The sequence below is a fragment of the Misgurnus anguillicaudatus genome, chromosome 2 (genome assembly GCF_027580225.2).
Source record: "Misgurnus anguillicaudatus chromosome 2, ASM2758022v2, whole genome shotgun sequence".
Lineage (NCBI taxonomy): Eukaryota > Metazoa > Chordata > Actinopteri > Cypriniformes > Cobitidae > Misgurnus > Misgurnus anguillicaudatus.
In genome coordinates, this window is record NC_073338.2 from 34576197 (window position 1) to 34602882 (window position 26686).

Consider the following 26686-nt stretch of genomic DNA (forward strand, 5'->3'; position numbering starts at 1 on the left):
CATTATTAAATGGACTGCGTCAGTTCCCAACGTCACTCCATGCGTGTTTCTCTTTGCTGCCTGTGAGATTAAAACCCCTACTATGGCGAAAGGGCAAGCTCATGAATAATAATTATGTCGAGTAGCGCATCCGTCAGAGCCATGATTCGTCAATCTGTCATTTTAGCACCGCCTATTTACAAACATCTACATTTCGGCCAATCAGTTACACACGCTGGATAAAACGGCGTGGTACGTAATTAATATTCATGAGTCAAGCCTTCATCGTAGTGGTATTACTAAAATCGCTACCGGGGGCGTGGCGTGGGCTTTGCCGGTTCTAGCAGTAGCAGACACAATGAAACGAGGGGCAATGTAGGGCACCACGTTGGGGCTTGAAACGCAGATACTCCGGTAGCGTATTTTTCTTTTTACTTAATTTCGGACGTTTTGTATTTCATTTTATTTATTCCTTGTGTATCCACTGTATATAGAGAGCAGAGTCGCCGATGAAAAAAACAAGGAGTTGAACAATTTCGAAGAACCGACCGAGCTCAGGAAACGAGGCTGCCTGTAACTTTTGCTTTGTCGTTAAACGCAGTCGCGGTATAATGTCGTACGCTTTTTCGGATTATTTAGCTGCGAAGTGTCTGGTGTCGATATCCAGCGGTCCCGTCCTCCATCGACCCACCCCGGTGTCTGGTGCAGCTCAGGCCCCTCCTCAGGGCCTTACAACCGGGGAGCCAGACGGGTCGAGCGAGGACAGGGAGGTGCGGGAGACGCTTCGGTTAGAGGGGGCCAACATGATGACGGTGGCAGAGATCCTAACCGACCTGCACGGCAAGTTTCGTCCCATGTCGGCCTATTCCGAGAGCAGCAACTCGTCATGCGGAGAGAGCGGTTACACCACGTTGTCTGACTCCACCACCCCGACGCCTACCATGACCCCCTCTGCCACCCCTGTCCCGGGACAGTACAATAACACCCCCCAGCCGATTTGGGGAGGAGGGGGCGCACCCCGGTCCCCAACCAAGCGTCACCCCTGTACTTTCGACGGGTGTGACAGGGTGTACGGCAAATCATCGCACCTGAAAGCGCACATCAGGACACACACAGGTAAGCTAAACCACATGGTGGAGGATGAACAGTAATGATGCTGATATCATGTGGTTATATAAAATTAATTGTTACATAATATTATTCATTATGTATAGACAGCACTTGATATTTACTTCTTGAATGTTAACTTATATAACGTAAAAGTGTTGTTTGTAGATTTTTCCAGTATTTTGTAGGTGGGTACAGTTTGGATAATGACAAATAACGTTAGCAATTATATTTAAAGCGTGGGCCCATGGTTTCTGTGTGTTTTATTACAGTTCTCGTACGGGAGAACTTTTATTCCTGCCAGGCGTCTGTTTGTTGACTGTTGTCAGGGTCTCTTCCTGTCAGCACTCTTCATCGACCATGAAAAAAGATATTAAACGTAAATTTGTGAATAACAATGTCATTTACTACTCGTTAGTTGCACAAAAGAGTGGAAAACACCCAACTGAGGCCTTCGAACAAAGAAAGTTTATGAACAAAGGAAGAAGCGCGTGAGGGAGGACCGAGTATAGTAGTGTAGTGACGAACCCCCGGATTTGCATATGAACAGGGCTCGAGCAAAAACCGTGCGCGCGCGAACGCCCGTCCGGTCACGCGCAAGGTTCCATTTAAATGCACCTTGTGTTTTATTTGACTAAAGCTAAAAGGACTCTTATACCACGCACCTGGCATTTCTTTATAAGGCATTCAGTTGACAAACTATACATTTAGAGAATAATATAGCTTTTAACTGAACACTAGTACATAATAGCTTGTACATGAAATTAATTTTAGTGTACTAAAATACTAAACACCACTAGAATGAGAGCTAGTACACACAAAGAGCACACTAGTGCAGTTTCTAGAACACTAATGGAAGTGCAGTGGTTAGTAGTATACCACGTATCCTACACTAACTATTAGTGTACTAAATCAATTTTAATACACTTAAAAACACCAAGACAGGTGCTTATATATCATTAAAGCACTAGTACAAAATAGTGCACAAAAAGCAGTTTGTCAGTTTCTAGTGCGCTTACTAGTACTCTACAATTTATTATTGTACAAGCTAGAGTACAGTCGATTTTATGGGTTACACTCTGTTCTTCCTCTCAAGGTACTTCTGTCTTACTGCTATATTATTGTTAAACAGATAAGAGAGAGCTAATTTTCCATGTTAATTTTCTAGGTGAGAGGCCTTTTCCCTGCACTTGGCCTGACTGCGAAAAGAAGTTCGCTCGTTCCGACGAGTTGGCTCGACACCTACGTACCCACACGGGCGAGAAGCGCTTCCTGTGCCCCCTCTGCGACAAGCGCTTCATGCGCAGTGACCACCTCATCAAGCACGCTCGTCGACATCCCAACTTCCACCCCTCCATGATCAACCGTAAGGGTTCGGTTCAAGAATCCACCTCTGCCCAGCCCACTGCCTCCTCCGAGTACGCCAGCACTGCCGAATAGACACGCCCACTGCCTCACCACGACCTCTCCGGGACCTCCATCAGACACCTGTTTTCTGCACTGTGACCACCATCCCCGTAAGACGCGCTGCGGCTTGATTTGATTACCATGCATGCTGGGATTTTTTTGAGCTCAGTTCTTACCTCCACAGGCCAAAATAGGAGAACTTCACGTCTTCCTCCGAGCCCCTTCGCCCAACCAGTAATGACCAAAATGGGTGACGGAGACACAGACTTTCAAGCACATTCCCTTACGACTAGGCACAGTCATGTGATTATATTATCACATGGCTGGCAAGTGATGCAGAATATAAAGTTGACCATAAATGTGCCTGTTTTGGGTGGACAGAAATACCTTAATGTGATGCATGTGGACAAAATGGCCACCGGGGGTAGCATAGCGTTTTATAAAGACAGTTGTGTTATGTGTCATCTAGTCGTGTGTATCACTTGTCAGCCATGTTTTAAACCTCCAAAAGGGAGTCACAGTTTACCCGCTCAACAGTCTTTGGTCTTTTATTTGCAGTCGCTCCATCTGAAAATTTAGCACAACCTTGTTGTCTTGTACAGCTGGATTGACAGAATAGCGAAATCTTGTGATGATAGACATACATGCCGTACGAGACCGTTACCAGATCGATTTCTAGCGAAGTATTTGTGTATTACTCGCAATATTATCACATCGTTTACAACGTTGTGCATTTTTAAAATGCCTGGTATAGCTAAGCCAATGAGGTGTAGTTTATCCATTCCCTAAAATAATATGATGCCTATTGAAACCAAACATTGCTAATAATTACAAAATAAAATGGCCAGTGAGTTTCTGTTGGGTAGAAACGCTGCCAGTATTTCCACAACTTTCCCTACTGAAATGATTGAAATGATAATAACTTATTGTCGTTTAAGTTTACTTTTTATCTGTTTTGCTTATGTTACCTAGTAAGATCAGCATGGCCTCTGAAATAATTTTTTTTTAAATAATAATAATTAATATTATTAGACCATGCTAATCTAATACTGCTTTGCGCATTGAGGAACTCCTTTGTTTATCCATGTATTCTTGACATGTTGATACATGTAGCAGTGTGTTTAATAGTGATGTGGATATGTGTAGATAATATCTATGCTTGAAGCTTCAATGGTAAAGATGTTATTATATAAACTACTAGAAGTAATACTTACGACAGTACACGCTTGAATAGAATAGTGCTGCTTGTGTGCGAATGTTTTTGCGCGTCACGTTTGTGTGTATGTATACTCACACGGGAGAGGAAAAAGGAATCGTTCTCTCTCAAAACTGTCCCATCTGTGGACCTCTTACAACCATCTCAGAGAACAAAGAACACATCAGGAAACTCAGAAAGCCTTAAATACTTTGACTTGTTTTGCACCATTGTTTACTGTTTGATATTTTCTACAGGTATGCCGTCAGGCATTGATCTACTCAACTAAAGAAATACACATGCAATATTGCACTTTTTCTTACTGGTATTGTCAATGATATTATTAATCTGCTAGTGTGATGGGTAACACTGTATAGATGCTACTGCATAGTTCTACAATACGAACACTGTGGAAGTGGAAGGGGTTAAAGACCCGTCACAATAAATCGAGACATTAGTCTTAAATATGCACATTTGTCTGAGTGCTTAAACTAGATTTTTGTGAAACTTTCAGTTTAGTTGTATTTTTTTCTTCAGGTTTTGTAGTATCAAGATGTCAGTAACCGATACACTTTCAAAAGTGTAATGCTCTTTCAGAGTGAAGTTCATGAATTTGTCTGCTGTCTTATTCTCAAATCTACAGATAACAGTTTTTTATTACTGTATGATACGGTTCGTACATGTTTTTCTGTGCAAATCATGCAATATTTAAAGTACTTTAGATAGCTGCTGGCAGATATCTAAAGTGCAATGACAAATTCTACTTTCTCAACAATAACAAACCAAACCAGAATAGTATCTAAGACTATATGTGTTCTGTAGTAAATTAAATTGTATATTGCTGAAATGCTTTGTATGTTTAAGATTGTTCTTTTTCAAGAAAGAGTTGTTTTCCTCCATTCAGATGCATGGTTTGAGTTGTCTTTGGAGCTGTTGTACGGTGTTCGGCTAATGCACTATTGCATCAATGGTACACTGTGCTATATGGGCTTTGTATGCGATACTGGACCATTGTGATCACGTCTTTTGATTTTTTCGCTTACAATGCCCTCTTTTTTGCATTTTGGAGTCAACTTTGCATTTGAGATACCTCCTATTATGCTTCACATATTTGCAGCTAAACTCTGGACTGTTTATGCCGTCACAAACCACTGTTTCACATCCGATTTGTTTTCTTTTTTATTTGTGTGTTTTTGTATTGTTTGGTTTGTTGTATTGAAAAGTTGTGTTTCTTTTGCTTTGCCTTAGTTTATATACTGTAGATGTCTTTAAAGTATGCAGAACATAGTGGGTAGCTTAGAACAGAGCCCAGTTATCTGGTAAAGCCTAGCAATCGTATAGCAAAGAAGTGATGTATTCTATAGTTTCTTCCTTGCTGTTTTTAAGCATCCTGTCTTTGTATATCAAATGCAAGTAAACTGAGATGTGTGGTTGATTTATATCTCGATGATCCATTGAGAATTCGTTTCAAGAACTGCTTTGTTGCTTGACGTACAATCTAGACATTGTCCATCCAGATGTTTTCACACACTACACCGATTATGCACTGATTGGCAGATTGTCTACAGTAATCACACTAAAAGGATGTCTGATGAGATCTGATCAAGGTCTCAGTCTACAGCTTTGTCTCATATCAGTGGACCAGCAGGTTTTGTCAGTACAAAAGCTTCCATGTATTTCCTCAGGTGATAAAACTAAATGCTGAAAATCTTCTTTGAGCAAGACCTAATGTTAAGCATTCTTTCCTTTTGCTTTTTTCCATTATTCTGCTTTTTTAATTTATTACTTGCTTTTTTTGTTGATGTGCTTTAAAATATCATTTTATAGTATGAGACTTGACTATTAATTTGATTTAGGCAATTGATTTATTGTTTGCCTTGAAAAAACCTTCCAGTGCTTTTTAAATAATAAAGAAACTGATAAAGAGTTAAATGTGTTTTTGTGTTTGTGATGTTTTAAAATACTATTATATGTCTAAACTTACTAAAATTTTATCAGTTGAGAAATAATTGAGTATCTTAACACGATTAAATGTAATCTTTGATTTCGAAATAAGGCAATAACTCGTCTCTTGGTTGTTTTAAATTAAACAGGTTTGAAATTTCACATATTTTTAATGTGGCTGAAAAAACTTTTGGATCACCATGGTTTCATCGGAGGCGTGCGCATTGCGCAGTTACGCGTCTGTATGGAACTTCCGGGGTCTGTTTAAAGGGGACATTTCACAAGACTTTTTTAATATGTCAAATAAATCTTTTGTGTCCCCAGAATACATATGTGAAATTTTAAATCAAAATACCATATAGATCATTTATCATAGCATGTGAAAATTGCCACTTTGTAGGTTTGAGTAAAAATTAGCCGTTTTTGGGTGTGTCCTTTTAAATGCAAATTAGCTGATCTATGCACTAAATGGCCATGGTTGGATAGTGCAGTTTAAGGATGTTATTATCCCCTTCTGACATCACAGAGGGAGCCAAATTCCAATTACCTATTTTTTCACATGCTTGCTGAGAATGGTTTACCAAAATAGTTACTGGGTTGTATGGCTGTCACAATGATTAAATAATCGTCTCATAGGGGCGGTTTAGCTTAATCCAGGACTAGGCCTTAGTTTAATTAGGAAATATAACTAGTTTTAAACAACATGCCTTACTAAAAACATTACCTGTGTGCATCTTGAAGTAATACAAAGGGCCCTGATGTATTTTAAGATCTGTAAGTGAAAGTTGTTTTCAGTTTGGAGAGCTCTTAAAAGTGTTTAAGTCTAGGACTAGTCTAATCCCTGTCCGGGAAACCGCCCCATTGTGATTGATTGACCTCGTTGCAATGATTGCAAATCACCGCAATGATTGCACATCTCTCTAAAAACACAAGGGGGAGCTGCAGCACCTGGATAAACGAGACTGTATCAGATGGCGCTTTTTAACTAACAGTGTAACGCGATACATTGCAAAGCCATTCAATAAAGTGGAAAAAACAGCATTTAAAGAAATGCTGCAAAAACTTTGATAAGCAGTATGAACTGCAAGGGACAAGCAATTCCAAATTTAGGGAAGTGAAGGATGCTTATCTTAAGAATCTGTAAGGAATAGATTTTTTTGCAGCCACTACAGACATGTGGTCCAATATGACCTAGGATTGGCTATTAATTGTGGCCTGTTCTGGTATAGTCAGTTTATTTTGATTACATTTTTTTTCTCAGTTATTTTTCAGATACTTTATTGTATTTATTTTTTTATAAAGAATATTTAGATTTTGAAAGATATATTAACAATTAACAAAAATAAACAATTTTGTAAAACAATATTAACAAAAATAAACAATTACTCTTAAATATGTTTTATGTGTATTAATATTTACTGCCAGGTAAACCTTGCACAACATTTAATTCAAATAATCAACAATGTGTGAAAATTATTCCATGAACAAACAAAAAAATGATGAGAATTGAATATCAAAGAAATAAAACAGACAGTTAATCGTCATAATTGCCAAAGCCCTAAAACAGGCAATTAATTGTCATAACCGTCACAATTTATTAGACAATTAACCGTCAGACAAATTTCATAATCGTGTCAGCCCTGGGCTGTTCTTTTTCATATTAACTAGATTGATAGAAGCACCGGTGAGCCATTTATAGCACTTAAACATGCAAAAAGTCAGATTTTCATGAAATGTCCCCTTTAATGGTCTTGCTAGTGGCTAAACTGAACTCTTGGACAAATATCTTGTCAAAAATAACACTTTTTTTGGGGTTCCTAAAGATGAGGGGAGGTGACGATCATGGATCAGTGGTATGAAAGGTGAGCCAATCTGTAGTTGAAGGCGGGGTGCATGATATCTGAAAGCCAATGTTGACATTTGAAATCACCCAAACAAACACACCCCTACCGCAATAGAGACAGAGCGCAGTTATGCAAATTTGAAAAACACGCCCACCAGGGGGGAATTCAATCCAACCGTCTCCATTGACTTTGTATTGCGAGAGGTCGCCTCCTTGTCATTTCTGGCTTATAACAAAAAACAGAATAATTCCTAAAAGCTGGTGTGTGACAATATGTACAGCTAACAAGCCAAAGAACCCAGAAATACATTTTTATAAACTGTCGAGCCGTAAAACCCTGCCTTTGAGGAGAAAAAAGTGGATCGCCGACTACGTTTCCCCCTAGTGGACGCAGTTCTACTAATATGAGTACTATGAAAAGTTGCCTGTTTCCACTTTTCTGTCTGCAAATGCTCGTTTTTTGAGCTCAACAGCTTATAAAAACATATTTCTGGGTTTTTTGGCTTGCCAGCTGCACACATTGCCACACAGCAGCTTCAAGGCATTACTCTGTTTTTTGCTATAAGCCAGAAATGACAAGGAGGCGGCCTCTCGCAACACAAAGTCAATGGAGACGATTGGATTGTTTTCCCCTCGGTGGGCGTGGTTTTCAGGTTATGACGCGCTGCGCTCTGTCTCTATAGAAAGTGGATCTTCTTTTGAAAGACCCGCCCCACACATACGCAACCCAGGCAACAATGTTGGTTAGTAGACACGCCCCTCACTGCTGATTGGCTACAAGTGTGTTTTGGTACTCGGCCCGACTCCCTTTCCCAAAGTGTTTTTTAAAAATCATGCACCCCGCCTTTAACATTGTATGCATTATATAGTACACATTTTACACAGTAGCATGAGCTAAGTGTAGTTTTTGATACTCTTTAGCTACGATCTGAACTAAAAACTTATTTAGCTCTTAAAGGACTTGTTATTGATAATTTTTTGCGAAAGTTTATTGGAAATTACATTTGTTCCACGAAAGGCGTTTGTTCATGTTTTTACTGCTGAAACCGTTTTGAAGTCTACAGTGGTCTGTAAATACTTGTATTTGAGAAAATCTCTCATTTTTAGAAGATTATTCATGAAAGATGGCAAAGACACAGACAATTGTCATGATAATCTTTACAAATCAACAGTCCTGTATTTTATTAGTAGCTACCTTACTGCAACAATGAACTACATAATATCATGTATTATTATGTATTTTATCAAAGAGTGTTGTATTACCCAACTTCATCTAATGGCTTAAACTATTGTTTCATCCATCATTTTCATCAATTTTTTTACATTTTATAATATCAGGCATTGTTTTACCTGTTCAGTGTTTTTCTCACAGCTTCAACTGGTACAGATGCCTGGCTAACCATACCAGTTACATCTTCAACAAAGAAATGCTCAACTTGGCACCTTTTCCATATTATTTACCCAAGTCCATGCTGTTTTATAAGACATTTGACAAATTCCATAATAATTCTGTAATCAAAGTTCATCTTTTCCACTACTCTCAGAGATGGGAGTAGGGGTCTTATCACCACGACTGCGGTCTCCGCGGATGTGATGGCGGTCCCAGTCAGTGGCCACAGTCTCGTCATCCCAGATAGTGGAGGTCTCTGTATCACTGAAATAACCCGGCTCTCCAGTGTAGTGTGTGGGGAAGAGAAGCAGAGGCTCTACAGAGAAAGCCCTCAAGTTTCTCAGTTTAAAGTAAGACATATATTCCTTCCTACAGAGTAGGACAGAGTAAATGCTGGTGTTAGACAAGATTTATTTTAACATATACACTCAGAAAAAAGGTGCAAAAGCTATCACTGGGACGGTACCTTTTAAAAAGGTCCTATTATGTTCTGTTTTGGAAAAGCACTGTACCTTTGACATGCCAGTATGTACCTTTAAGGTACCACTGTGTACCTTTGAGGTATCAGTATGCACCTTTTAGGTACAAACGTGTACTTTTTAAAATTATATCACACTAAAAAAATGGTGCTAAATAGCACTAAAATCTCGTAATCATAGGGGAACCATTTTAGTGCTATATAGCACCTATAAAGTACATATGAAGAACCATTCGGGGGTGATATAGCACCACTATAGCACCAGATATGGTTCTATATGGTTCTACACAGGTGCTACATGGCACTTAAAAAGGTTCCCCTATGATTACGAGACAGTCAACCACCTATTTAGCACCGTTTGTTTTTAGAGTATACTGCCCCAGTGACAATCTATGTACCTGTTTGTACCTTGTATGACTCCTTTAAAGATAAGCAAGTACATAAAAATACTTGTAACAAAAAAAAAACTACTTTTAAATGATACCTGATTTGACTATTTCAGCATTATATTGATCCTCAAATATAACTAAATTGAACTTAAATTGTCTAAATGGCAAAAATGTTTACAGTCGATTGTCTTTGTTTATACATTGACTAAAACATCAGGCAAAGCTGGGGCATAATTACATTTTTATTCATTAGTGTAAAGTAGGATTAACTAGTACTCACTTGGGGTGTTTGTTAAACATAACGGGCAGAAACTCATCCACTGGCAGCATCTTACTGAGGGGCTTTGCATCCAGAAGCTTCTGTGCCCCCTGCAGTGAAAGGGCGTAGCCCAAAGTCCAATAAGAATAATCTGGGCTCACCAGGTTCTTCACCCCCTCCACCCAGTGCTCGGGGTGCTTGATCTGCAATCGTTTACGCCCCACATAACTTTAAGAGAAGCAAAACAGAACATATAAAATTATAATCACTGTCAATAAATAACATTTCAAAAAGACACTGCCATGTTGCTCTTTCTTACCTAGCAATGCTTTTGTGGTTTTCTCTTGTGTGAAAAGTACCAAAATGTGACATTGCATGTCCTTGTGCACACCACGAAGACTAGCAATCACAATATGGAAGTGGTAAAGAAACACTGGAAAAAAATAATACACTGGATTTACTTAAAATAAAGTATCATTCTTGCATCCACTTTTTTAAAGTTTTACTTGAAATTTTAAGCAATTGCATGGATGGATGCAAAAATGATGTACTATATTTTTTATAAATCCAGCCTTATTTTTTTCAGTCAATGAAGAGTAAAGGCTGTCAGCAGAATGGAGATTGGAGAACAGAGATATTTTCATCATAAAGCCATAACTTACATTAAGTCCCACTCAAGTCCAGATTGCTTTACATCCTCCATGATGATACTAAGGCGGCTTTTGAAGTCGGGTTGAAACCTCACATCATCCTCCAGTACAAGCACCTGCTGTTGCTGGAGCTCCACCACCTGTGGGCGACAAATAGCATAAACAAATAAACTGGCCCTTTTGACTTGTGTGTAGAAAAACAGATACCATTTAAAAATCATGTGTAATTCATAGTGCAGATCATCAGTTTTTGTTGTCTACCTTTTTCCAAATGTTGAAATGACTGAGGAAGCAACCGACTTCCCCCTTAGTTAGGACACGCTCAGAGTAAGGATCTTTATAACCTGGCAGCATTTCAATACCTAAAGCCTTCAGCTGAGATGAATTTAAGGCTCTGGGATAAACAGTATTGAATTAGATTTTAATGTGCAACAGAGAAGTATACTATAAGAAAATATTCTACAGATGAGGATGAACTTTGCCACTGGTCAGTGGTGAGAAAGTGGGTTATAACGTCATACTTGCCATCCACCGCATCTGTGATGGTTACGTCTATGCCCAGCACCTCCAACGAGCGCAGCATACGATCTTTACGATCTGCTCTGTGCTTTAGATTGATCAGGTAGACCTGAAGAAGAATGGAAACTATGCAGTTCATACTAAAGAACATTTTTACAAAAACGTAATTCAATTTTTTTGTAATAAATTAATGTATTGGTTTTTATACCTGATTGAATGCCATGGTATCTTTGGGTTTGAAGGAAGTGTGCAGATATTGTGAAGTTTCCATTTTAAAGTAAACTAAGGAAGATAAACTTGTTATTTGTCATGAAACAGTTGAATAGATGTAGTAAAATAAATAGGAAGTGGGTCATACTACAACATGTTTTCTTATTGTAAGTCACTTTCCAACAAGCAATAGCTGTCATTTCAGCTTCTAGGTATACTCGATAAAGTCTGTCTGGTAACCTACTTCTAGGTTAAATAAACTGTTAATTTTTTTTGTTTTTGCCTAAATAACTTGTGAGATGTATGATACTTCATCTTATAAGCAAAGTCAACAGTGATTAAAGGTGCAGTGTGTAATTTTTAGAAGGATCTCTTGACAGAAATGCAAAATAATATACAAAACTAAATTATCAGGGGTGTATTAAGACCTTTCATAATGAATCTTTATGTGTTTATTGCCTTAGAATGAGATGTTTTATCTACATACACAGAGCGTCCCCTTACATTGGAAGCCGCCATTTTGTGCAGCCATGTTTCTACAGAAGCCCTTAATGGACAAACTTTTTTGCTAAGCTGTCTCCAACAATGACATGTTTGTCCGATGGCGGCTACCGTAGCTTTTCTATGTGTTTCAAAAGCAAGAGGCGAGCAGTGGACAGAGCCGTTGGTTGCAATTCGCAACCTCACCACTAGATGCCACTAAAATTTAGACACTGCACCTTTAAAAGGTGTTATTTATCTATTTATTTATATCATTTCGTTCTGAGCTACATACGCCTAATATATTTTCACTGACGGCCCAATGGCTAGTGGCTATTAGATGTCTTTTAAACTTAAAATTGCTAATTGGGATTTGGATAAAAGGATCTGCTATGATTTAATGTAAATGTACAAAGTAAAGGTATTTGTAAAAATCAACTTTGCATGTAGATACCAGCGATATGATTAACAAATCATATGCTCAGTACTCACTTTCTAAATTTTATTTGGAGTATAGACTTTGTTTGGAAATTTTTCAATCTCAAGAAGACATATCATATAAATAAATGTGGTGTCATTTAAACATTCAAAAATAAGGCATTAGGTTAAAGATAATCTAATGGCAACCAAGTTTTAAACTTGAAAGAGTGTGTGAGAGATGTCACTGTGGCGTGAAATCTCACTCTTCCCTGTAAAAATTGTACGGAAATCCATACAGTGAAGTGGTTGTGTGAGCTGGTTAGAATAGTGAATGGACAGTCCACCCATCACAGTATATCACTAATATGAGTGTTTGTCATCTAACAAAAACATATTTCTATCAGTAAAGATATTAACGGTGTACTATACTGTGACTATTCTGTTGATAATAAACTATACTGGAAATCACCTCATCTGTATTTACATCACTAGAAGTTTAAGATTTACTCCCAATTTTTCTTTGCAAATATGCTTGTCAATTCTTCACATTGTTCTTATGTTAGGTAAGGTTATAAGCATACTTAATGATACAAACTTAGTGCCTCTGTGACAGTGTGGCTGAAGCTCTCCACCTCCTCCTCCAGACTCTGCTTTGTCTTCAAAGGGAGTGGCAGATACCCATAATGCTCTTTATTACATACGAACATCTGCACACCTGTACAATTATATAACATAAATGAATATATGTCTAGATATTACTGTTCCGTATAGTACTAGAGCATAAGTTTGATTTTGACATTGAGGACATATTTAAAATTTGTCTGCAGAGCCGCATTGTCACAAACGTTTATTGAACATTATTTAAAATTGTATTTTTAATTTTCTAAAACATAACCCCAGCACAGAAACATGTGCGAGGAGATTCCTTAAAGGCGGGGTGCATGATTTTTGAAAAACACTTTGGAAATCTGCAGTAAGGTGTGTGTCTACTAACCAACATCGTTGCCTGGGTTGCGTATGTGTGGGCGGGTCTACCAAAAGAAATTCCAGATTCTATTGGGGTGGGGCGTGTTTGTTTAGGTGATTTCAAATATCAACATTGGCTTTCAGAGATCATGCACCCCGCCATTAACTGTTTGTGTACTTCAAACTGTGCTTAAAAAATAAGTTTAATATTAGTGAAAGAAAGGCACAGAGGTACATTAATGGTTATATAAATATTTTTAAAGATAAATTGTTTGGTCAAAATTGTTGCCAGTGTCAATTTAGTGTTCCCTGGCTGGGACAGGCTCCTAGCGTCCCTACCAAAATTGACACTCTTTTGTATATAAATGACATTTTGTTACCGGCTTGTCTTGCAGAAAAGGCAAATGCCATGATGTCATCCAGAGTCCAGACATAGTAATGGTGGACGGGGTAAAAGGCCAGGGATGCACTAGCATACCGACGCAGGTCTATCAGCATGGTGGAGTGAATCATGGGAACGGGATGGCAACCAATACGTTTCCAATTCCGAATGGGTACATAATGTGGTGTTCGTTTGTAATATCCCTCCAAAAAGAAGAAAGCATCTTAGAAACTGCTTCACTGGTATTCAAACAGAAAACAATAAATGTAAGACAAAAAGATACTAGTACCTGTGGGGTCATACCGCACCAAAAGTTGGAATAGAGTGTTCTGGACTCCAGCATTGGAGCAACCAGTGTAAGATTCTCAGCGATCAGCTGATTTAGCACTTGTGTGTTTGTCAGCAGGTTATCACTGTCTACAAACTGGGTACAATGGATATGAACTTATTGAACCTTTGATTAAATTTATTCCAAATAACACATTATGCAAGCAGCAACGATCCCTTTTTTTTTTGAACTCGATATGTTTAAAATTTAGTAAAAATTTGTGCTGGGCAAAGATTAATCGCATACAAAATAAAAGTGCATGTAAATGTTTCTTAAATACATACATGAATGTGTGGGTATTTATACATAATACACACAGCACACACTCATATATTATGCAAAAATGCACTTTCATTTTGTATGCGATTAATCTTTGCCCAGCACTAGTAAAAATGTGAAAGGTAAAGGGCATCAGGGACAGTCAGACTTCAAATGTATCTGAATATTTTAATCTATGCATTTTATATGGTAATGCACAGTATAAACCAGAAAAAAACATCACAAACATCTACAGGGACACCAGAAAATGACCAAGAATAAATAGAAAAGAGTCTAAATAGGAAGGTAATCTCACCAGTATGTAGTCTGCCCACTGTGCCCTGGCTGATCTCAGTGCAGCCTGCCTCAGTTTCAGCACATGAGTAAATCTAGAGTCAGGCCAGTGCTTTGGTCCCAACTCATCCACATAGAAACTGTACAAGATAGATGTATATTCAGGATTTAAAATACTGCTATTAAAACACATTTACATTGCATTTGTTTATATAGTGAGTTTGTTTATACTGACACCTCGTCTCCTCCTCCATGGTCTGCAGTTTTACCAAATGATACAAATTCTCCACTTCAGAGAGCCATTCTTTCAGCATAGCCGTGGTGTTGTCAATATTGTGGTCAGTAGCAGCCCTGACAAACAGAAAATCCATCTTGAATATGGTTATTAATTAAAAATCATCATCATATCATACAAATACATTGTTATTTATCTAAAGAATATCAATTGCCTCATTTTCTCCTTTTATATATACACATATTCCTTCACTTCTCTATGCTTTTTATTTTCATTCACTTTTTAAGCTTTACAGGATATTTCAGACCAAGGTGTATTAAAACAGTGGTTTTCAAACTGGGGGCCCCACGCGAGATGGTGCCAGGGGGGCCCCAGTTTTATGACATTTTATGAAATACATTCATTTATCATGAATTCTGTATAATTAAACCTAAAAAATTAAGGCTACTAACCAAAAGCACTACTACTGTATAATTGAATGTTTTTTTAATTAAAATGTTGAGTTTTAGAACAGTTTTTTGTCAAAAATTTTCTTTGGGGGGCTGCAAAGGAATGCATCGTACACAAGGGGGGCCGCACGCTACAAAAGTTTGGAAACCACTGTATTAAAAACCCAGTTCTTAATTCAATATATGGTCACATGCCCTAGCCTAGAACACTGGCAAATTTATATTTCTGTATCATGTGTTGGATAAAGCTATATGTCAATATAACAATGTAACAAATAAAATCAAATATAGTTCAAAGGCATTTTAAAATACTTTAAAAATTTGATTAAGCATTATACAATGAAATAATTATTGATAATGCTATTAATTGAGGTTAGGAAGCTTTCTATTATAAAATAAATTTTATTTTTAACAAAAACAGCTTATAAATAAATTATTAAATAAAATGAATTGGATTTGATACATAACTTAATAGCACAATAATATGACAAAAAACATCCAAGTTACCAAATAGAGATGCGGTCCTTTGGATAGTCCAGTCTTTCAATGCATCCCAGAAAATAAGGAAGACTGTGTTCACTGTTACGGGCTAAAATCGCAATGACTACTGTGGGCTTGAGAAGAGATGACTCGTGTAGAATAGGCTCCAGAACAGTGAGTGTATGAATAAATCCGAGCCATGTCTCTATCAGTAATACTGCTAAAAGAAACATTGCCGATCCTCTCATGGTGTCTGAAACAGCAGAGCTATGCTACACTGTGAGCGTGGAAGCACACGGACGACCCACTAACACTGCACTGTAAACCCAACAGCCCGCCCCTCTCATATGATGTAAAGAGATGTGAGGGACAACTGTGTGTATTTCTATAGCAACACTATGGCTATAATGTTACACTTCATAAAGCTAAAAATGAAACAATTGAATGCGGCATTATTAAATCTGACACATAAAATACTCAAATTAAAACATTTGACAACAAAGTTTATAGTCAATGTTCTTTGCCTGTTCGAAAAGGGATGAAAAGAAGGAAAACATTTATTTAATCCTCCTTATCCATAAATCAGAGCTTACAAAAATCGACCCACGCTCCAAATATTCATATACTTCATAGGCCTACTATTGAATAAATGTGTCTTTGTGTAAGTCATACTTCTCAACTTATTATTTTAACTTATTTGTCATTAAAAGTGCAAACATGTAATTATATATATTTTTATTAGGCCCAGAGGTACGTAGCTTCACACGTATGTAGTATCACCTGCTCATTGGTCACGACTTCTGCTCACGGAAAAATACGCGACCATCGACACGACTGGCTGCTTAGTTAGCAAAGGAAGTTCAGCTTTATGGGGTCTGAAAGCTGAACTTTCTGCTGATGGATTAGATTTTTATAGTGTATAACCAAACAATTTTTCCTCCCTCGGATTACACAAAAAAAAAGCTATGTTGTGTTAAAACAGTGACTTTATGCTGAAGATGGGTGAGAGCTCAGACTGATTTAAACCTTCTAAACAAACCAGACATAACCACCAGGGATTCTGTGCTGTAAGCCATAAAGCGATAAACAGAGTTAAAGGAATAGTCAATTTTCTTAAAAGAAAAATCCAGATAATTTACTCACCACCATGTCATCCAAAATGTTGATGTCTTTCTTTGTTCAGTCGAGAAGAAATTATGTTTTTTGAGGAAAACATTGCAGGATTTTTCTCATTTTAATGGACTTTAATAGAGCCCAACATTTAATACTTAACACTTAACAGTTTTTTCAACGGAGTTTCAAAGGACTATAAACAATCCCAAACGAGGCATAAGGGTCTTATCTAGCAAAACGATTGTCATTTTTGACAAGTAAAATAACAAAGATCCACTTTTAAACCACAACTTCTCGTCTAGATCCGGTCGTGATGCGTCAGCGTGACCCCACGCAATACGTCATGACGTCAAGAGGTCACAGAGGACGAACCCGAAACTACGCCCCAGTGTTTACAAGTGTTGAGAAAGAGGACCGTTCCTACGTTGTTGTATGTCAACTGATACTAATTAATGTCTTTGTGGCAGTTTATTGTTTAAAATGGTCCACAAATGTGCGTTTCATATTTGTAACACGTGACCTCTCTACGTCACTACGCATTTACGTAGGTCGCGCTGGCGCATCACAGGACCGGACCCAGACGAGAAGTTGTGAATGGACTATTCCTTTAAGACATTCTTTCAAGTGGTTGCTTGCATATGCAACCATGATTCATCTTAAACCTAACCTAATATCAGGTTAAGGTGTTAAAATAGTATATTTTTATTTTATTTAGTAAAAATAATGCTTAAATAATCTATTTAATGTTTGTTTTTGGTTTAATGTTATGTCGATGTACAAACTAGATGAGTATAAAAGATGTTCAAAGAATCACCTAGATGCTAGACTCTTTATGGGGTGTGAAAACTCAGTGGACATGAAGATGCATGCAAAGATATTCATACATTTCCCCGGCCTGTAGAAGTTAGCTGGGTTAGATTATGCTACTTCTTGTTAAATGTTTTTGTTTTGTTTGTAATTATTAACACTTATAGACCAGTTGATGTTAAATATAGTTTTAAAGATGGAAGAACACAATCATGTTTAACAAGAATTTAACAAGAGCACATCTAGAGCAATGGCTGTGCATCAGATCAGTGTCATAAAATAAGACTTTATTTGTGAGTTAAAATAAAAGTTAAAGGACAAGTTGAGTATGTTACACCTAAAGCCCTGTTTTCAGATTGTTTATGATGAAATCGACTGGTTTTGATTGAAATTTGGACACACGATGCTGTCCCGAGAATTTTCGGGTATTTGTTCTATCACCTTCCACCTCTAGAATGGCTGTATAGGTGCACCGGAACAATCCCTCCCAAAATGCATCAAACCTTCGCCTACAAAGACGTGAAACTCACCGAGTGGTCAGGGGCGCTCACCGACATGCCCACACAAAAATCGCCGCAAAAGATGCCCTCCAACAGGTGTTTTAGCATTCGTTGTAAACTTGTGGACCTATTTTTCCAAACGCCTCACACCCGTATATTCTTCCGCTGAGAGCTTGAATAATAGACACTCCAGCCCAGTTGGTGGCGATAATCCGCCATTGCCAATTGCAAGAATAGAAGTTCCCCTTCGCGGAGTAATACCGTACCTCACAGCACAGCTAATACAAGTCAATGGAGTTGGACAAAAACTACGATAAAACGTGTTGGAAAGCGTCTTTTGGAGTGGTTTTTGTGTGGGCATGTCGGTGAACACCCCTGACCACTCGGTGGGTTTCACGTATTTGTAAATTAAAGTTTAATGCATTTTAGGAAGGATTGTTCCTGTGCATCCACACAGCCACTATAGAGGTGGGAGGCGACACAACAAACACCCGAAAATTCTCGGGCCAGCACCACACGTCCAATCCCAGCCAAAACCGTTCTACTTCATCACAAGCAATCTGAAAACAGGGCTCCAAGTGCAAAACACCGAACTTGTCCCTCAATTGTGGCTGAGATGGGCCTGTCATTTTATTATATGCATGTTTTTGTTCTAATGTAAACAAATAAGTTTAACCCTAATAAGACCCTTGGGGTCAATCCTACCCCCAAGCCACTTTTATTTAGTTTAAAAACATGGTTCCCATCATCTTAGTAGAATAAGATTTTGTGACTTTATCTGTCAAGATTCATATAAAAAAAACTGGGCTTGGTTCGGTCGTTCTAAAGAGGCGTAAAGAATGTTTCTTAATTAGTCCCTTTGGGGGTAAAAATGACCCCAATTGAAATGAATGAGAAATGCAAAAAAATATTTTTATTTATTTTTATTTGTCAATGCATCCAGAATAAATCTGAAAATTATAACACAGAAAGGTAGGCCTGGTACTAGAGCACAAATGTTACATAGAAAATACATGCTCAATCACACTGCCACAGAGAGCATTTCTTAGAGAATTTGGCAAAGAAACAGCCACATATGCAAAACAAAGATGTAAAATACTCACACAGGTACGCGCACACACATACACATGCGCGCACACATTCTGGTTTCCATGTTTTGTGGGGACAGTCCATAGACATAATGGTTTTTATACTGTACAAACTGTATATTCTACCCAATCCCTAACCCAAACCATTACAGAAAACTTTCTGCTAATTCAGATTTTCAAGAAACATCATTCTGTTTGATTTATAATCTTGTTTCCTCATGGGGACCTCAAAATGTCCCCACAAAGTCACAAAAATACTGGTATTCCTATCTTTGTGGGGAGAATTGGCAATTATTTTTGTCAAAGCGGACAGAATTAAATTTATTTCACACCTCATGGGGCTTTAGGAAAACAGTTGGTTTTAGGAGACATTATAATGAAGCCAAACCAGAAGATGAGATAAAATTGTCTCACAAGATTCTTTTAAAGGTGCAGTGTGTAGATTTTAGCAGCATCTAGTGGTGAGGTTATGTATTGCACCCCTACCTTTCGGAGCACATAGAGAAGCTATGGTAGCCATGCAGGACAAACATGTAATCGTCTGAGACAACGTAGTGACAAACACTCTATAAAAAAGTTTGTCCATTTAGGGCCACTGTAGAAACATGAAGGCACAAAATGGCGGCTTCCATGTAAGAGGACCCGCTGTGTGTGTAGATAAAAACTGCTCATTCTAAGGTAATAAAAACAATACCGTTCATTTTGAAAGGTCTTTATACACCACTGAAAACACAGTTATCTATTTTACATTGCATTGCTGTCTAAAGATCCTTCTAAAATGTACACACTGCACCTTTAAAACGGCAAAAAGCCGGACAGAAGACACCGGGGGTCGTACTTCTCTTAAATGCACAGTTTATTAACACACAGGGGAGTTTCAATGGTGAAGGAATAATATTGAGAAGTCCAGAGAGAAGCCACAAACATAAAGACACACTCCAAAAACTCCAATGAACTCCAAGACTCCAAATGTAGAATTCCAACGATGACAATGATTGTGAATATCAGGTATCTCTGTAGAATTGTGAATATCGGGTATCTCTGTAAGATAGAGAGAGTGTGAGTCAGGTTTAGTCACAATAGCATAACTAGTTTGCATTAGACCAGACCGTATGATGTCTGTGTGTTTTTGTATGATACATATATATAGAGCAGTCCTGATGAGGGGTGACAGGTGCAGCAAATTAAAATTCCGGTGATTGTGAACAATGGTAATAATGAGGGGTGTGAGTGGAAGGACCTGGCAAATCAGTGACATTGAGGCATATATCCGTGATATATCCCCACTCTCTTATATAACCACACTCTTGTGTTTTTCTAATTAAAGAGCAACTATCGTTCAACTCATGATTTTACATTTACTTTTGGTACTATTCGGACGGGGTTAGTTTTACATAAGAAGTTGGGGTAAAGCAATTTTTATCAGAGCTTTCCAGTGATTTTAGTCCTGTCCGAATGTTCCATGTCAGTAATCATTACGGACAATGTCAGTAAAGATTACGGCGACTTTTACCTTCTGTAAAAAGGTAACACTTATCCCGTGTGAATAGACCAGATATAAATATACACATAAATTGCGTCATTTTCTTTTAATTTGTGTGTTTCTTTTAAATATAAAGGTGCTTAAAGAAGCATTTACTTGAGTTCTTGGCGGAAAAGAGTCAGTGGCAAGTCAGTTCCTGAATAACACGACACAAACTTTTTTTTAAAAAAAAAAGTCAAATTTCCTTTTCAGAGGCACGGAACTGTTTCTGAAATTGATGTTCTCCTCAAACTGAAATCAAACACAATGTTTCGAGTTTTCCTCGTCTGTGTCATGTTGTTTGCACATGGGATATCAGGAAGCAAAGTAATGTGCATGTGACGACGAGAGGTGAGAGAGAGAGAGAGAGAGAGATAGAGAGATAGAGAGAGAGAGGGATAGAGAGAGAGAGAGAGAGAGGGAGAGAGAGATGGGGGAGATGCACTGAGCACTAGCAACAATGAATTGAGCCGTTTAAAATAGTAATACAGAAATGTAAATGGGAATCATTAAAAATCGTGGCGGCAAGTGGTGGCGGGCCGCCACAAACAAATCAATGTATGGGAAACACTGATCGCCTTTAACATCCAAAGACAGAGTCATTGTACTTCTCAAAAGAGTTAATAAACAGTACAGACTAGCTCGCCGTTTCATTAATAATCATATACTTAAGTTGTCCGATTCTTCTCTGTGGGTGCATCGTCAATAGCTCCTGAGTGTTTTCGTTTGAGATGCTTGTGCATTGTCGTTGTGCTCCCGTGATAAGCCAGCGACATTTGGCACAGTGTAAAAGACCACTTTTTTATTACAACTTGGCTTAAAATACTTTTATACTTTGGAAGGTTTCGGTCCTGATTCCTGAGACTCACCTGCCACCGTCATTTTTCAAAATCAAAGCATGCAAGGGGAGAGGGAAGAAAGAGGATAGCATAGCAGATTAACCAGCAGGGTGTGCACAGCGCACAGTAAGTTTTGCCTTTATTGCATGGACCAAATGTTCGGACAAGGACGGTAAACCTACAGTAAATTTCAGGGACCAGTCCACTGTCCCCAAGAGCACTCCTTAAACTGGGGGCCGTGAGATTGTGCCAGGGGTTCCCAGTTTTATGACATTTTATAAAATACACAAATTTATTATGATTTCTGTGTTATTAAACCTCCGAAAAAATAAGTCTACTAACCAACAGCCCCAGATCAGGGATGGGCAACTTCGGTCCTGGAGGGCCGGTGTCCTGCAGAGTTTAGCTCCAATCATAATTAAAACACACCTGAAGCAGCTAATTAAGGTCTTATACTAGAAACTTTTAGGCAGGTGTGCTGAGGAGTTGGAGCTAAACTCTGCAGGACACCGGCCCTCCAGGACCGAAGTTGCCCATCCCTGCCCTAGATTGTATAACTTAATGTTTTGTTCAATTCAAATTGTAAGTTTTACAATGTTTTATGTCATACATTTACAATGTTTTATGTCATATAGGTTGCCCAGGGTGCCCACTGCAATAATTATACTCTGTAAATCACTTTGGATAAAAGCTACATGGTATTTACTTTCAAACATGATATTTTATGTCTAGTTACTATAGAGATTACATGGAATGTGAATTTTGATTTGCATGTAAACTAGTAAAAGTTACTAATAACTAATACAATTTTAAAGGTGCTCTAAGCAAATTCACGTGCTTTAGACCATAAAACACTTTTTGTTACATACAGCAAACATCTCCTCACTATCTGCTTGCTGCCTGTCCGCTGATCAAACTGTAAAAAACGCGATCGCTGTAGACACCCCAGGCTCCACAAACTTCAATATAAACACAGTGGCCAAACCTAGCACCACGAAACAAAACAAAGTGTTCCAGCCAATAAACGACAAGAAGGATTTAGGGGTGGGGGTTGGGCGCGTTCATGAAAGCACGGAAGGGAGGGGGAGGAGTTAGCTATGCTCCGTTTGTTTGAAAACAGTTTAAACATCAACAAAAAGTGACGTCTCGCAGATTCCCTTAGACACCTTTAATGTTTACTAATACAAACATACAAATTTAATATTTAAATAGCTACATAAATAAATACCAATTAGCTTACACGATAAAAGTCACCTAAATTTTGAAATTTTGGTATTCTCTGTTAAAAAAGAAAGCAAACAAAATGCATGCATTTTAAGGATGCATAATAAAAACACTGGTTAAAATTAGCATTACCAGTGAGAAAAGCATAACAAAAACACTATGGGCCCTATCTTGCACCCAGCGCAATTGACTTTGTCAGTGAAGCATGTATCATTCATATTTTGCACCGGCGCATAGCGGGGTTTTCCCTCCACAGATGCACGTCGGCAAACTAGGGAATGAACTTGCGCTCCCTGGACGGTTCAGCGCAAAAAAGGAGGCGTGTTCCGGCTCAAACCATCCCTGATGCTATTTTGCGGTTTCAAAAAACAATTGCGCCACTGACCAAAAAAAAAAATAGTCTAAAGTCAGTGGCGCGTTGCGCGTGGTTCATTATGCTATTTTAAGGGCGCATGCTTGACCATAATGTATAGCGTGCACAACGCGCACACACTTTGCTTATCTAATCTACACAGATGCAACTGTTATTTTTGCAAATCATAAATTGTTACAATAAAAAATATTAACACATGAGATAAGGGAAATCATAGTGAGCATTGTGGTGATAGTTTTTATTTATTGTGTGGCTGCGTTAAAAAATTCTCATGCAAATAATGATTAAAATATTTTCATACGTTTGCTGTGTGGCTGTATTACGTTTATTTTATGTAAATAATTAAAATGTTTTTATAAGAAACCTTAATGTATATGAACTTGATTTGTACGTGTACTTTGGGGTTGGACCTTGCTTGCGTTTCTTGGGTCCGATTTCAAAGCCCCCAAACCCTTTCAGCGGTGAGGGTGGACGCAGCGATGTCCTCTGCTGGCGTCAGGTCAAGTGTAGAGGCAGATCCACCTCCCGTTACACGGAGGCCCGATTTATGCTGGCAAGTTTGGGATTCCCCCATCTCCTGACATCATTGTAGCGCTTGGTGCAACGATGGGGATGCCAGCTGATAAGACAATTGGGGCTATTTCCTCTCACGCCTGTTTAACCGACGCTGATTTGGGCGGGTTTCTCCTTTCCCCATACAAAACAACTTCTCTGTCTTTGACTGCTCTTACAAGAACGTGGGTCACCTCGGCTGTGAACCGCTCCTGGCGTGCGCCTGGTAAATCCGTCATAATAATAGCAACCCGCCATGAAACTTGCCCCCTTGCGTTTAAAGGGAATGTTGGATAGCGTTCTGATTGGTTTATTTGATGTTACGCCCAAACCACACCTATGAATAATGAACCTACTTCAGACCAACCCCTTATTGATTTGCGCCTGGCGCAAGAGTTATTTCTCCCGCCGGGAACTTGCGCTTCGCACTTGCGTTTCAGATCATTAAAATAGGGCCCTATGGCTGTTTACACTTGGGATTAAGATGCATTTTCATCAATCTGATCACAAGTGGACGAGACAAGACACATTACGTTTACACCTGGTATTTAAATCCATCTCTTTTGTCCACTTTTGACCGCTTCTGTCCTGAATACTGTGAGGGGGTGGTCTGTTGAGACGGTAGGCGAGTCTCTCCGCTGTCATTTAAACATGAGCGGGAGTAATGACGAGTTTATATGGATGCAAACTAATATTATGTTGGAGTCCGCTGCTTGTGTTGTAAGTAAACATGCTGCACAGTGTTTTGTACATGAATATGTTAGAGTTTTCTCAGAATTTTCAGTCCAATTGATGAATTAAGATTGTGTAACTTTTATACGCTTGCAAAAATGAAACTGTGGAGATCAGCCAAAAAATGAAACGTCGAACGTCGAAATGGGCTTTGACTACCTCTGAATGTGGTCGAAAGTGGACGAGCTCAAAACGGTTTGAACACCATTTACACCTGGCATTAACGTCATCCACTTGTGATCCGATCAATAAAAACGCATGTTAATGCCAAGTGTAAACAGCCTAAATGACCTGATTATAACCTTTGCATCTCTACCACACAGATTTTATAATCCGTATTAGGGCATCTGCACAAAAACACTCAAAAGCTTTAGAGACAATCTGCTTTAGTGCAAAAAAGCCAAACACTCACCCTGGCATTGAGTGTCTTCCTTGGCCGGCTCAAAGCCCGGCATGCAGGTGCACCCTCCCTTGGGAAGCATCCATTCTCCATCTCCATTACAGTATAGCTTTAAAGGGACCGATTCCTCTACGGCGTTTGGCAAGCAGGCCCCCGCGGCGACGACTAGAGAAGTGGCTTCAGCACCAGTGGCCGTCTCAGGGAAGACAGCGAAGTTGGCGATGGAAGTCGAGCACTTTTTGAAGAAGACCCTAGCGGAGATGAGAGCCATGCAGGCACCCAGGTCCTGGAAGGCCAGGTAGAAACCAGCTTTGGAAAGAGGCCCGAAGCTCCGTACTTTGGTGTTGACGATACCTGGTTCCAGCATCGAAAAGCTCTCATCGGGGGCTATGGTGTCCACCTGTGACAAAAGGCAAGAAGACTTGTATTGCTTGAATGAATTGCTCGTAAAAAAATTAAGCTCTTGATTTTTTTAAATTGATTTATCAACTTTTTCTCCAAATACATTTGGTCTCGTTTAAATCATTTCCCATATTATTAGTCTAACTGGCCGTATTTGATGTTTGCTACATTCACCTCCGGTAAAGCACACATTTGGATGTGCTGACTAATGCGTGTGGCCGGGTGTGCATTTTTTACTTTGCATGTGGGGAAATACTGCTGTTTGTGTTTAATACTTAACTCAGAAGGTTTTAAAGAATGCAACGTCTGCGACCTATGTGTATAACAAGTCACTTGCAGATGCAAAAGAGTCATACAAACAATAATACAAGGTATACACTTTAAAAAATCACTTTCTTGCTTAGTATTTTTGTCTTGATTTCAATACAAATTTTTAAAAATCTCAAATTAAGATGCATTTTCTTGATGAGTAAAATGACCTAAGAAAATACGTCTAAAACTACGATAAAACCTGTTGGAATGTGTATTTTGCAGCAATTTTTGTGTGAGCATATCAGTGAACACCCCTGAGCACTCGGTGAGTTTCACGTCTTTGTAAATGAAAGTTTAATGCATTTTAGGAAGGATTGTTCCAGTGCACCTATAAACCCATTGTAGAGGTGGGAGGTGAAACACAAACACCTGAAAATTCTCGGGGCAGCCGCATATGTCAAAATTTCAGTCAAAACCGTTCTATTTCATCATAAACATTCCGAAAACAGGGCTTTAAGTGTAAAATACCCAACTTGTCCTTTAAGTGAATTTTTGCTTAACACAAGCAAAAGAAATCTGATAATTAGGGTAAGAAAAATTTACATACATTTTTATAGCACAATTAATTGTTTTAAGCACAAATTCACTTAAATTTCATATGTTTTGTCTAAAAAGTAGAATTATTTTCTTAGGTCATTTTGCTCATCAAAAAACTGCATCTTAATTTAATTTTTTTAAGCCTTGGGAATTTGTAAACAACTGAATTCAACAGAGTTATTCAAAAGCTTTCACTTAAAGGTATAGCGGAAGATTTTACCGAATTATTTAAAAGAACCGCCCCTCGATATTTTTTTAAAAATGCACACGCAACACTCCCGAGAGGGAACGCCTGTTAAACGCGTGCACGAGACAGAGAGAGAGAGAGCATGCAGGAGCTCAGTTCTTCTCTTCGCTCTGTTTACAAGTTTCTGTCGGCATGTTTACCGGTTCGTGACTTGTGCCAGGGCTAGCATCGCTAATCATAGCTTACATCAACTTTTACCAGCAGTGATTTTAAATGGATTTCTCCAAATAGCATGACAAAATGTACCTTTCCAGTAGAAACTTCGCGTGGGAAGCCCAACCTGTCCTTTTAGCTCATGCCAGCGGCCAGCGTGTGAAATAGTCTCCCATAAACATTCTGGTCTTGTTTCTTTCTTTATAGTCCTTTCTCTTCTTGC

The 26686-nt window shown here is 38.6% G+C and overlaps 3 protein-coding genes across 6 annotated transcripts in view; 1 reads left to right on the top strand and 2 right to left on the bottom strand.

The window, feature by feature from the left end:
• The first annotated feature begins 247 nt into the window (after nucleotides 1-247).
• Nucleotides 248-5624, top strand: LOC129442639 (Krueppel-like factor 9). Of its 2 annotated transcripts, XM_055202849.2 has the most exons (3): nucleotides 248-393; nucleotides 474-1095; nucleotides 2255-5624. In XM_055202849.2, the coding sequence occupies exons 2-3, from the start codon at nucleotides 591-593 to the stop codon at nucleotides 2524-2526; spliced, it is 777 nt and encodes a 258-aa protein (XP_055058824.1). In that variant the 5' UTR covers nucleotides 248-393; nucleotides 474-590; the 3' UTR covers nucleotides 2527-5624. The 2 variants fall into 2 exon arrangements, with proteins under 2 accessions (XP_055058824.1, XP_055058822.1); XM_055202847.2 differs by having other exon boundaries at nucleotides 297-1095.
• A 2485-nt stretch (nucleotides 5625-8109) lies between these two features.
• On the bottom strand, nucleotides 8110-24967 carry colgalt2a (collagen beta(1-O)galactosyltransferase 2a). 3 transcript variants are annotated; one of them, XM_073854155.1, is made up of 12 exons: nucleotides 24825-24967; nucleotides 14736-14849; nucleotides 14521-14638; nucleotides 13908-14042; nucleotides 13617-13821; nucleotides 12866-12985; nucleotides 11369-11442; nucleotides 11163-11269; nucleotides 10903-11035; nucleotides 10654-10781; nucleotides 10013-10219; nucleotides 8110-9234 (listed from the first exon to the last, which is right to left on the bottom strand). In XM_073854155.1, the coding sequence occupies exons 1-12, from the start codon at nucleotides 24830-24832 to the stop codon at nucleotides 8991-8993; spliced, it is 1593 nt and encodes a 530-aa protein (XP_073710256.1). In that variant the 5' UTR covers nucleotides 24833-24967; the 3' UTR covers nucleotides 8110-8990. The 3 variants fall into 3 exon arrangements, with proteins under 3 accessions (XP_073710256.1, XP_073710249.1, XP_073710250.1); XM_073854148.1 differs by lacking the exon at nucleotides 24825-24967 and adding an exon at nucleotides 15690-17242; XM_073854149.1 differs by lacking the exons at nucleotides 12866-12985; nucleotides 24825-24967 and adding an exon at nucleotides 15690-17242.
• A 279-nt stretch (nucleotides 24968-25246) lies between these two features.
• The window catches only part of LOC129442643 (ephrin type-B receptor 3), a 31412-nt gene continuing 29972 nt past the window's right edge, over nucleotides 25247-26686 (bottom strand). The window contains exon 4 of the mRNA XM_073854158.1: nucleotides 25247-25527. Within this exon, the coding sequence (XP_073710259.1) occupies nucleotides 25495-25527 (33 nt within the window). The 3' untranslated portion in view covers nucleotides 25247-25494. The remainder of the gene's footprint in view (nucleotides 25528-26686) is intronic.